Here is a 14,042-nt window from a genome sequence, read left to right on the forward strand (position 1 = left end):
ATTTGCCAATATTCATCATTTACACCTTCCGGGCATGACACTCAAATGTTCTATGTATTTGTTGGTCCCTTTACTCTGCGAAAGACTTCAGTTGTCATTGTGTCAGCCGGAAGTGTCTTATAATAGGAAATTGAAATGGGGGCAGGCTGGAGACTAATGGCCGGCTGGCTGTCTCTGAACCCCTACTCCCAAATACTTACATTATGTGCCTGTGCTATTAGATTTAATTGTTGTGTCACCAAAATGACAGTGCGATTGGCTTTCAGCAGCATTTTTTTAATGCTCTGCTCAAAAATGTGACGGGCCACTTCATTGTCCAACGATGACAAGGGATCATCCTTAAGGTAAACGAAAAGAAAGAAAGGGAAGGAAGAATAAAATCATTCGAAGGATACCTAAACGAATACCAATAGTTTTGTGTCAAACGGAAGATGACATTCGTTTCGTTTGTGATTTAGACATGCAATTCAGTGAGGAAGCAAATATGTTGGGCCAGCAGTGCAGATTGTAGTGAAATAGGAAATTGATATCCTTTGCATTAAACTCACCATTATCACCACATTTGCCGAAGAATAAAGTGCTCTGGCCACAGCCACCCTTTGTCTTTGGCCTCCAGATAAATTGATGCCACGTTCTCCAATTACCGTCAAATCTCCGGCAGGCATGAGATCAATATCGGGTTTCAGAGCACAGGCATCTAAGACAAAATCATAACGTTTGGGGCGAAATGATTCACCAAATAGGATATTCTCGCGTATACTGGAATTCAATAGCCAAGGCTGTTGAGGCACATAAGCGATGGTGGAGGATCTACAAAACATTTTAAAAACAAACAAATTTAAAGAATTATTCCGATTAAATTATTGGAGTAGATTCCTACTGTTCCCTACTACCATCAAGCAAATTAGGCTTGGTAAAAATATTGGGTTGCCCAAAAAGTAATTGCGAATTTTTTAAAAGATGTAAATGCATTTTTAATAAAACTTAGAATGAACTTTAATCAAATATACTTTTTTACACTTTTTTTCTAAAGCAAGCTAAAAGTAACAGCTAATAACTGACAGAAGAAAGAATGCAATTACAGAGTCACAAGCTGTGAAAAAATTTGTCAACGCCGACTATATGAAAAATCCGCAATCACTTTTTGGGCAACCCAATATTTTTTCACTAAAGTTCTTTTACTTTTTTACTATTTTGGACCCATTTACACCTATCTGGTATTATTCAAAACTTTCTTACAATTTCTACTCTGATCCATTTGCCTTTAAAAACATTCTCCCAATTCCAATATCTCAACATATAAGTTATGCAAATCGAATACATATGGATTTTGCTTTATTTCCTGGTTTACTTGCGAACGATTTTCTATATTTAAATATGCTTTTGTATACATTTTCTATATTTCCATATTTATATTGAATGCTTCAACTGTGTTTGCTTTCTTAGAAGTAGTCAAACCCACGCACACACAGAGAGCTGCACCAATGCTCTCATTACTGTTATCATTATTGCACATTTATGTGGGCGGCGTCTTGGTAGTATATGGAAGATGGTAAAAACGAGCTACAAAACACCTACGGCCGTATTCACAAAACTTATTATAGATTTAAAATGGGTTTATTTGACAGATTTCCTTAATGGAACTATCAAATAAACCTATTTAAAGGATTGTTCTTCTTAGAGTATACAGTTTAATTGATCATAAATTTCAAGAAAATCTAAATCTCAATCAACAATCAAATTTTGTTCTATTCTATTTTATTTAATTTTTTAACATATTATATTTTATTCTTATTTTGATGAATATACAATTTCTTTCACGATTTTTAATAATCTGTACTATATTGGTGATGTAGGTCATAAAACGTACCAAAGAAAATTATTTGACTTCTCCAATCCATATGCATTATATTGCTCGCGGTTGCGGCAACATATGCAAACGAAAAGGCTTCCTTATTGAGTTTGAGTGTAGGTGTACGAAGAAGTCCATATGAGCAAAGTAGGAGCAAAGACACATTCAAGTATTCATTGAGCGGAGAATGAACTCTTTTAATGTGCTCAAAGCAAACGGTGATGCAAACCCAGTAAACAAAATAAAATAAAACAAAAAGGCACTGTGTCGAATTTCAGCGAAATCGGATTATAAATGCGCCTTTTGTGGGACCAAGACATTAAACCGAGAGATCGGACAATATGAACCGATTTGGACCAATTTTAAGATATATGTCGAAGGCCCTAACACAACTTACTGTCTCAAATTTCGGGGAAATCAGACAATAAATGCGCCCACAAAAGGCGATAGCTGCCATATAGACAATGACAATGAATGCGCCTTTATGGGCCCAAAACCTTAAATCGAGAGATCGGTCTATATGGCAGCTATATTCGAATCTGGACCGATCTGGTCCAAATTGATAAATGATGTCGAGGGGCCTAACACAACTCACTGTCCCAAATTTTGGCGACATCGGACAATAAATGCGCCTTTTATTGGCTCAAAACTTTAAATCTAGAGATCGGTCTATATGGCAGCTATATCCAAATCTAGACCGATCTGTGCCATTTTGCAGAAGTATGTCGAGGGGCTTAACTTAATTCACTGTCCCAAATTTCGGCGACATCGGGCAATAATGAGCTTTTTACGGGGCCCAAAGCCTTGAGTCGAGAGATCGGTCTATATCGCAGCTATATCTAAATCTGGAAGGATCTGGGCCAAATTGAAGAAGGATATCGAGGGGCCCCACACAACTCACTGTGCCAAATTTTGGCAAAATCGGATATTAAATATGCCTTTTATTGCCTAAAGACCCTAAATCGGTTAATCGGTCTATATGACAGCTATATCCAAATATGAACCGATCTGAGCCAAATAAAAGAAGAATGTCGAAGGGCCTAATACAACTCACTATCCCAAATTTCAGCTAAATCGGATGATAAATGTGGCATTTATGGACCTAAGACCCAAAATCGGCGGATCGGTCTATATGGGGGCGGATGTAGCCCATCTTCGAACTTAACCCGCTTATGGACAAAAAAGAATCTGTGCAAAGTTTCAGCTCAATATCTCTATTTTTAAAGATTGTAGCGTGATTTCAAAAGACAGACGGACAGACTACCAGACGGACGGACATGGCTAGATCGTCTTAGATTTTTACGCTGATCAAGAATATATATACTTAATAGGGTCGGAAATGAATATTTCGATGTGTTGCAAACGGAAAGATAACATGAATATACCCCCATCCTTCGGAGGTGGTTATAATAAAAAAGTGTAGTCTACCGATTTTTTTTATATTTTCACAGATTGTGGGAAGTGGTCCGGGGGCAGACACTCCCCATAATCCCAAAAGTACCGCCCAAAAAAAAAAGTGGACTGATCGGGACAGTATGGGACTTAAATGAAAGGTGCTCAGAGTAGAGTATGAATTTCATATTAGAAATCGGGTCCAAGTAACTGGGGGCCGCCCGACCTCAAAACCCCCTAAAGTACTTTTATTGGACGAAAGTATATTAAGAATTTGGTGAAGAAGGAGCTATAGACTATATAAGTTTTTAATATTGGAGGGGGGTGGACCCTCCCCCCTTACCCCAAAAAAACAACCAAAATCAAAAGTCGACCTATAGGGACAATGTTGGTATCAAATGAAAGGTATTGCAGATTAGATACGAATATTGTATTAAAAATTGGGTTCGAGTACCCAAGTTGTCGCCCAACCCCAAAATTGCCCCCAAACAGACGTACTGGATCTACATGTCAATATAGGACTCAAATGAAAGGCATTCGGGAGTAGACTACGAATATGACAAGAAAAACAAGGTCCAAGTGATTGGGGGTCGCCCTCCCCCGATAAGCCATCCCAAAACCCACCCGGACGGACGTATTTACCCATTGGGACGATATGGGTATCAAATGAAAGGTATTTAAGAGTAGAGTACGAACTTGGTATACAAATTTCGCCCAAAATGTTCGGGGGGGGGGGGGGGGGGGGGTCCCCTACCCCAAAAAAACCCCCAATAGGCCTCTTTCACCGCTTTGGGCAATATGGGTATCAAATGAAAGGTATTTAAAAGTAGAGTACAAATGTGAGATAAAAATGTATTCCTTGGTGTCGGAGGGGCCTCCCCACCCCCCAAAACCCCCCTCATGGCCATGTTTACCGATTGGAACAATATGGGTATCAAATGAAAGGTATTTAAAAGTAGAGTACAAACTTGGTATACGAATTTAGCCCAAAGTGTTCGGGGGGGTGGGGCGGTCCCCCACCCCCCAATAGGCCTCTTTCACCGCTTTGGGCAATATGGGTATCAAATGATAGGTATTTAAAAGCAGAGTACAAATGTGACATAAAAATGTATTCCTTGGTGTCTGAGAGGCCTCTCCACTCACCAAAACCTCTTAAATTGGCATTAATGTTCAACGTCACAATATGGGCATCAAATGAAAGGTCTTTGGGTTAACTACGAATGCACATTTGGCAGAGTCCGGGACCGGCGCACCCACTAAATACCCTTCAATGGAACGTGTAGTTCGAGCGGGATAATATGTGAATTTAAAAAAAGGTCTATGTCAGTAGAGTTCGAATCCAATGTTGATATAAGGATTCAAGAATCTGGGTCACTTCCTGCCTTTCAGCAGGACATGTATAACGCGACAATAAAGGACTGAAATAAATTGTCTTTTGGCTGTTAGCGTCTCCTCCCAATAAAAACAAGAACAAACTGTTATGTAGGACGATCGAGAATATATTGGACTCATATAAAAGGATGTGTGCAATGCCCATCCTCCTATCCCACTCAAAAAAAAAAGTAAAAAAAAAATTATATATGAAGGCCGATCAGGATAGAAAAGGACAGCAATAAAAGCTCTTTTGTAGTAGAGTACACTTTTTACCCACAAATTGGGATAGAAACAGGAGGAGCTACGATCTTTAAAAATTTTATATCCCAAGTGGTAGCTTTGACATATGGTTTTGAAAGTAGATAACCAAAACTAAAAAAAAAAAATTAATTAGTGTGCATCTGAACGTGACCAGTTGTCCCGAACATCTTGATAACCGACTTCAAAATGCCTGACATTATAGGGCCAAACAAAATTGTGCTCTAGCACGATGCGGATATTATTTCAGGGTCCGACCTCTAAATTCCCTTCAAACCGATGCTGTTTGCATACTATGACAATAAAAATTAGGTACTTGATAGTAGAAAACGAATTTGATATCCAAGTGGCCAAGTGTTTGGGGGTCGTCCCACCCCACAAACTCCCCCTAAACCAATGGTTATTGGGGCTCAAATAATAGAAGTTTGATCTTGAAAGTTTGCTGGTATGTACTTCCTTTTTAGGGTCCTTGCAATTTTTCCCCTTTTTTCCTTATTCTTTATTATCAACAAATTCAATTTATATGCAATAAGTCTTCTTTGGCTCTGTAAAAAAAATGGTTGGGGCAAATATTGCTACTTCCAGTCCTCACCACTACTATTTCGAAGAGCATCTAAAAATGAATTTTATGTACTTCAACTTGAGTATGTATCGCATAATGTTGAATGAAAAAAAAAAAAAAAACAGAAAATTCAACCAACTCCTTATTATCGTAAACAGCAGCAGAATAAATAGAATTTCTTAGGCTTTCAGCCAAAATGAAAATAGAAAAAAAATCCCCATAACCATAAACATGAATGTTTGGCTGTTTTTTTTCGGTAAGCCTGCTTTGCAACTCTCATAGCCCCTCTTAAGAGGAATTCAAATAAGAGTGCTACTTGGTTATGCTTGTATCATAGACATAAATAAGTAAAATTTATTGACACATGGAGATTTATTATTTTCGCTTCGTTTTATTTTTCTTTTTTTTTCTATGTATGTTTGTAGGTTTTCCTGACATTTTTTATTTTGTTCGCTCTCCATAGGAAGAGTTATAAAAAAGACAAATTATTTGGCTATGCCATAAAAAATATATATGCTGTGTACTTGCTTTCAAATGCATGTTGAGGACCCCTTAACAAGCCCATACTATGGGTGGTAGGGAATTTTGTTGCAAAAGTATAAGAAAATCATATAGAATTGAAAAACTGTTTATGTTGCTTGTGCCAACATTAAAGTGTTAAAATCTTTGGTAGGCCACTGGGGCGAATGATTAATATTTATTATATTATAAACGCTAAATATTTGCTGTTTGTCTGCAAATACGAGAATTTACTTTAGAGAAAACAATTTTTATGATATTATTTTATTTTATTTTTCAAAGATAAACACAAGTAAAAGAGTGCTATGTTCGGCCAGGCCGAATCTTGGGATCCCACCACAATGGATTCTGCTAAAATATGGAAGCTACATCTGGTATTAGATCGAATTTAACCGTACTTTTCGCAGTTGTTGAGAGTCAAAATCAGCCAAATCGGATAAAAATGGCGGTTTTTACAGGCTCAATAATTTAAATCAGGATATTGGTTTATATGGGAGCTATATCATGTTCTTAACCGATTTAGACCGAACTAGGCACAGTTGCTGGAAGTCATAACAAAATACCATGTAAAAGAAGTTCAGCCAAATCGGATGAAAATTGAGGCTTCCAGGGGCTCGAAAAGTCAAATCGGGAAATCGGTTATATGGGAGCTATATCATGTTCTTAACCGATTTAGACCGAACTAGGCACAGTTGCTGAAAGTCATAACAAAACACCATGTAAAAAATTTCAGCCAAATCGGAATTGCTGCTTCCAGGGGCTCAAGAAGTCAAATCGGGAAATCGGTTATATGGGAGCTATATCAGGTGATAGACCGATTGAGACCGTACTAGACACAGTTGTTGGAAGTCATAAAGGAACAACAAATGCAAAATTTCAGCCAAATCGCACAAAAATTGAGGCTTCCAGGTGATCAAGAAGTCTATCGAGAGATCGATTTCTATGGGAGCTATATCTGAATCTGAACCGATATGACCCATTTTCAATCTCCAACGACCTATATCAATAGTAAGTATTGGTACTTCACGAATTAGACCGCTATCGTGATTTCGACAGACGGACTGACGGACGAACGTCGAGATGATCAAGAATATATATACTAGCTTGGGTCTTAGGCTTATATTTCAAGGTGTTACAAACTGAATGACTACTTAGATTAGTATATCCCCATCCTATGGTATTAGGTATAAAAAGTCAAAAAGGCTTAAAAATCAGCCACTCCTATGTATGGATGCTCCTCACCATGGACATATAAACCAGATTTCATTAAAGTCTGATAAATAAACAAGTAAAATGGCGTGTGTATGACACGGATGTGTCAAATTTCACCTAAATCGGATTATAAATGTTGGTTTTTTGGGCCTAAAACCCTAAATCAAGAGATCGGTTTATATGGCAGCTCTATTCAACTCTGGATCGATCTGGGCAAAATTGAAGACGAATGTTGAAGGGCCTACCACAACTCACTGTCCCAAATTTCGACGAAATCGGACAATAAATGCACCTTTTGTGGGAGTAAGACCTTAAATCGAGAGATCGGTCTTTATGGCAGCTATATCCAAATCTAGACCGATATGAGCCAAATTTAAGACGAGCTTAACACAACTCACTGTCCCAAATTTCAGCAAAATCGGATATTAAATGAGGCTTTTATGGGCCTAAGACCCTAAATCGGCCGATCGGTCTATATGGCAGCTATATACAAATCTGGACCCATCTGGGCCAAACTGCAAAAAGATGTCGAGGGGCCTAACACAACTAACTGTCCCACATTTTAGCGAAATCAGACAATCAATGCGCTTTTTATGGGCCTTAGACCCTAAATCGGAGGATCGGTCTATATGTCAGCTATAACCAAATTTGGACTGATCTGGGCCAAATTGAAGAAGGATGCCGAGTGGCCTAACACAACTCACTGTCTCAAATTTCAGCAAAATCTGATAATTAATGCGGCTTTTATGGGCCTAAGATCTTAAATCGGCAGATCGGTCTATCCATCTTCCAACTTAACCTGCCCATGGACAAAGAAAGAATCTTTGCCATATTTCAGCTCAATATCTTCGTTTTTATAGAGTGTAGCTTGATTTCAACAGACAGTCGGACAGACAGACGGACGGACAGACGAACGGACAGACGGACGGACAGACGAACGGACAGACAGACGGACAGTCGGACAGACAGACGGACGAACAGACAAACAGGTAGACAGACGAACAGACCAAACTTAGCACGCGTTTTATTTGAACATTTTTTGGATAACAAGTAAAAGCGCCTTAAGTTCATCCAAGCTGAATCCCATATACGCTCCACCAGGTACAAGTTCTTTGAATGATTTCCATCATAGGATGGAGGCTGGACTAATCTAGTCATTCCGTTTGTAACAATTCGAAATATTATAATACGTGATCACTTTGACATTCTGAGTCTATCTAGGCATGTCCGTCCGTCCGAACGTCTGTCGAAAACACGAAAGCATTCGTACAAATAAAGATATACGCTTGAAAATTTGCACCCATACCTTTTATAGACGTAGGTCGTTGGGTTTTGTTAATGGGCCATATCGGTTCGTATTTGAACCGATAACCCAGTTTTAACGTTTTGAGTCCCTAGATGGCGGAGGCCACCATAGCGCAGAGGGTAGCATGTCCGCCTATGACGCTGAACGCCTAAGTTCGAATCCTGGCCAGACCATCAGAAAAAATTTTCATGCGGTGGTTTTCCCCTCCTAATGCTGGCAACATTTGTGAGGTACTATGCCATGTAAAACTTCTCTGCGGCACGTTGTTCGGACTCGGCTATAAAAAGGAGGCCCCTTATCATTGAGCTTAAAACTTGACTGCAGTCATTGACATTTGGTTGACATTTGTCACAAGCACTTGTGTTCTGACTTCCAATATCCGTGCCAAGTATGATTTAAATCGGTATATAAACTTATATAGCTTCCATATAAACCGATCCTCAAGTTTTGACTTCTTGAGCCGCTAGAGGCCTCAATTTTCGCTTGACTTGGCTAAAACATGGCACAAGCACTTGCGTTTTTACTTCCAACATCTGTGATAAGTAGAATTTGAATCGGTCTATAAATCGATAGACCGATCACGGGATTTGTCTTCTTGAGCCTCTAGAAGCCTCAATTTTTTTCCGATTTGACTGAAATTTGACAAAAAAACTTCTGTTCTGATATTCAACATCCATGCCGAATCGGTCTATAAACTGATATAGCCCCCATATAAACCGATACTAGCATTTGATTTCTAGAGCTCCCAGAATCCTCAATTTTCACCAAATTTGTCTGAAATTTGATACAAAGGCTTTTATTATGACATCCGGCATCCCTGCCAAATAAGATCTAACACCATTTATAATTTTAAATTTTTTGCCTAAAATAATTCCAAAAAAAATGTCTCTAGTGCAATTTAATGTCAACAATTTTCCAATGGTAAACCAACACCAAGATTACGCACGTTATAAAATTTATGTCCACATTTCGTACATTTCGAAAGTATGGTAGAACACTAAGCTCGCTCTCTCACTTGCTGATAACTCGGATAGTATGTACAAATGTATGCATGCAGCAATTGTAGGGTGTTAATTGCTTACTATATTTATACTGCTGCTGTTTGTTGTGTGTTGTTGGTAATGTTGTAGTTGCCACCCATGTTAGGCATGTTGTTGATGTTATTTTTCTTTTAGTATAACTTTGCCAAACTAAACAAAATTACTACACATCCTTTGAAAGGTAAATGCAAACTTCCTCAAGCTGTAAATACCAAACACCAACTCTCTCATTGCTTGTCTGTCCTTCTTCGTTTAATATACTTGAATATCCTTCTGACCTATCACTACTAGTACTACAACGAACCACTACTACTACTACTACTACTGTGGACAAGTGCACAAACCCCATTAGCAAGTTCCTAATAGTTGATGCTGCTGCCGCAGCCCGTTTCCAGTTTAGACCATAATTATGCTGAAGTCCTGCACTTGCTTAATGACTCCATGCAATGAATAGAGGGGACTTTAGAATCTATAATGATTGCATGTTGTGTATGTGTGTGCCTGAGTGTGAGTGGGTAGAAGGTAAAAGATGAGTATGGTGTGCCTAGTGATGGTGATTATATTTTGTTGAATAGTTAAAAGTGTATGGTATTTACAATTTCTAGTGTTTAAATTTTGTTGTCGTTTTGGCATGTAATGTAAACTACAATTGAGGGTTACTCCCCACACAGTGGAAAAGAAATTAAAACCTTTAGAGTTAGTATTAAATACAAAAAATATAAAAAAAAACTGTTAGGTATATCGTGGCGCATGAGTAATAATGATTGGTGGCCCATGTAACGTATGATAAATATTAATTGGATATTAAAGGAGTATAGAGGTAGCTGCAGTGTGGCGTATAATCAACAAAAATTGTGTAAACCTGATAGAAGAGCTGCAATCTCAATTTTCAATAATTTTACAATCTAGATTACTAGTGGGCAAATACACACACACTATTTAATATAATTGTGTATGCGCACAAGAATATAAGCCCTTACCCAAAAGTGTGTACATGTAAGTCCACCACTGATGTAGATTATTATTATAAGTATGCTAAGATTCCACACATATTTGGCGGGTATAAATCAATGCTGGGCGCTCTTACCCAGGCAAACTATTTCTAAGCCCTTGGGTTTATGTTCTTCTACACCTACACAATGATGTGTAATAGTGTGTGTGTGTAATTGACCACCTTTCCCATAAAGCACTACGTAAATAAAAAATTTTAATAATCTTCCCACTGTGTCTAATGCATAAGCATATTTTATTAGACATGTTTTTTCTACTTGGACACAACATTTAATAGTTTTGCTGTAGTTTAGTCTATAGTGGCATTGTGGTCTTTCAACATTTTCATTTCCCAAAAGTATGCTATAATTTTTTGACTATAATTAAATATAATTAAACTAACAACACAGCATAGCCATTACAATAGGTTGTTTTATTCAAATAATTAATTTTTCCACAATTTTCCCTTAACTTAGCCCCCAAAATGTCTTCCCCTATTATTTCGAATGTATTACAAAACAATATCCTAGCATCGAGTAAAATCATTATGACTGTTGTTTGTTGCTCTGCCTTTTGTTTGGTCATGTTTTAGACAAGCCGAGCTAGGAGTATACGTATAACTATTAATTAAATATTTAAATCAAGTTAAAAGGTTTAAAATAGTGTATGGTAATTTTCACATAAATAATAAACAGTAATTAAATGCATACACCAGAGTTGCTATTTACAATAATACGCAAATGCCAAAGCATTGGTATTGTGAGCACAAAACCAAAATTCCTACTGTTGGTTGGTGGCAAACTGATTCAGAAAGCTTTAGTTTGATATCGTTATAAATGGCCCTTTAGTATTGTAATTACGGTGCCATATAGCAGAGCAAAGGCTTATAGATAGATGCATTTTTGGTGCGGACAATAGAGAAAGTAATCATATGTAGTGAAAAGCCTAAAAATATGCAATAGATTGGTGAAATATATGCCTAAAATATTAATGGAAGTGAATTGCGGCCTTTGATCTGCACTTGGTTTTAATTCTCAATAACTTATGGGGATAGCAAATGGTATTCAAAATTCACAGCAACTATGCAAAAAGAAAGATTTATCATATCCGTTATATAACCAGTAAGGAAAGGCAAAAGTCGGGCGGAGCCGAATACATAATACCCTACACCATCTGGTGTACGTAGTACTTTTACAGGACAAATTTTAATGACATTGTCCGCACGTATTGGAACGTCAAATAAAACGTCTCATACCAAATCGGAAGGAAATTGTGGTTTCTACAGGCTAAAGTGTATTGCGGATGAAAGATATATCGGCGACCTATATCTAAATCCAAACCGACTTATATGGAATTTTGCACACGTACTAAGACGTCAAATAAAACACCTCGTACTACATCTTGTTAAGATCGGACTTATATTGCGGCTTATACAGTCTTAAAAGACGATATCGGACAAAAGATATATATGGGAGCTATGTCTTAATCTAGACTGATTTGTATGAAATTTTGCACCCGAATGGGGACTTTATATAAAACAACTCACGCTAAATTTTATAGAAATTGGGCCAAAATTGTGCCTAAAGTCCAAATACGATGAAAGATATGATGACGTCAAATAAAGCACCCCGTGCCAAATTTGGTAAAGATCGGACCAAAATTGTGGCTGCTACAGCCTTAAAACTCTATATCGGATAAAGATATATATGGGTAATATATCTTAATTTGAACCAATTTTTATGAAGTCGTATTGAAACTTAAAAATTGCATATCGGATGAAAGTTATATATGGGAGCTATATACAAATCTAAACCGATTTTCATGAAATTCTGCACACATATGAAGACGTTGAATAAAACACCCCATGCCAAATTATGTAAAAATCGGATCAAAATTGTGGCTTCTACAGCCTTAAAATTCCATATCGGATGAAAGATATATATAGGAGCAATATCTAACTCTGAACCAATTTTTATTAAATTTTGCACACATATGAAGACGTTGAATGAAACACCCCATGCCAAATTTTGTAGAGATCGCACCAAAATTGTAGCTCCTTCAGCTTCAAAAGGGCATATCGGATGAAAGATATATATGGGAGCTATATCTAAATCTAAACCGATTTCTATGAAATTCGGCACACATATGAAGACGTCAAATGAAGCAACTCATGCCAAATTTTGTAAAGATCGGACCAAAATTGTGACTTCTACAGCCTCAAAAGGCCATATCGGATGAAAGATATATGTGGGAGCTATATGTAAATCTGAACCGATTTCGTTCCAATTCAATAGCGTTCGTCCTTGTGCCAAAGAAAAGAAAAGTCAAAATTCCATGATAATCGGATAGTAAATGCGACCTGTAACTTGATCACAAGGATACATGGACAGACAGACGGACATAGCTAAATCGAATCAAGAGGTGATTCTAAGCCGATCGGTATATTTATAAATGGGTCTAGCTCTTCTCCTTACAAGCGTTGCAAACAAATGCACAAAGTTATAATACCCTGTACCACAGTGGTGTTGTATGGTATAAAAAGTAAAAAGGCATTAAGTTCGGCCGGTCCGAACTTTGGATACCCATCACCTCGGGTATATATGAAGAACCCCTTTCATCATAATCCGTTGAAAATTGGATAACTTATGCACCCAAATTCGACACGGACATTGAGGGGTCTAATAACTATACGGCACCGTTGAATTTTGTATTTCAAATTTCTACAAAATCGGGTAATAAATAAAGCTTTTATGAGCTTCAGAACCTTAATCGGCACATCGGTCTATATGACAGCTATATCTAAATACAGTCCGAACTTTACCATATTTGGGTCAGATAGCGGGTGGCCTAAAACTACTCACCGTTTCAAATTTCAGTGAAATCGGATAAAAGATAAAGCATTTATGGGCTTGAGAAACTTTATCGGGAGATCGGTCTATATGGTAGCTATATCTAAATATAGTCAAATCAGAACCATATCTAGGTCAGATGTCGATAGGCTTAAAATAACCCACTGTTTCAAATTTCAGCGAAATCGGGTAACAAATAAAGTTTTTTTTGGGCTTCAAACCCTTAATCGTCAGATCGGTCCATATGGCAGCTATATCTAAATATAGACCGATCAGAAATATATTTGGGTCCTATGTTGGGAGGTCTAAAACTACTCTCTGTTTTACATTTCATTGAAATCGGATAAAAAATAAATCATTAATGGGCTTCAGACCCTTTATCGGGAGATCGGTCTATATGGCAGCTATATCCAAATATATTCCGATTTGGCCCGTTCAAGAACTTAACCAGCGTGCATCAAAAAGACGTATCTGTGCCAAAATTCAGCTCAATATCTCATTGTCTTAAGGCTGTAGAGTAATAACAACAGACAGGCGTATAGACGGACAGGCGGACAGACACAGGGACATCGTTAAATAGTCTTGGAATTTTACGACGATCCGACGATACTTTGTAGGGTCGCAAATTGATATTTCGATGTGTTGCAAACGGAATGACTAAATGAATATATCCCCTATCCTACGGTAG

General features: G+C 37.6%; 1 protein-coding gene across 1 annotated transcript in view; it reads right to left on the bottom strand.

Moving 5' to 3' along the window:
* LOC106088208 (ATP-binding cassette sub-family C member Sur) overlaps positions 1–14,042 on the bottom strand; it is a 189,799-nt gene that overhangs the window by 78,738 nt on the left and 97,019 nt on the right. Inside the window, exons 12-13 of the mRNA XM_059365738.1 lie at positions 549–810; positions 201–338 (exon numbers count right to left, since the gene is read on the bottom strand). Coding sequence (XP_059221721.1) covers positions 201–338; positions 549–810 — 400 coding nt within the window. The remainder of the gene's footprint in view (positions 1–200; positions 339–548; positions 811–14,042) is intronic.

Source organism: Stomoxys calcitrans, chromosome 3 (assembly GCF_963082655.1).
Source record: "Stomoxys calcitrans chromosome 3, idStoCalc2.1, whole genome shotgun sequence".
Classification (NCBI taxonomy): Eukaryota; Metazoa; Arthropoda; class Insecta; order Diptera; family Muscidae; genus Stomoxys; species Stomoxys calcitrans.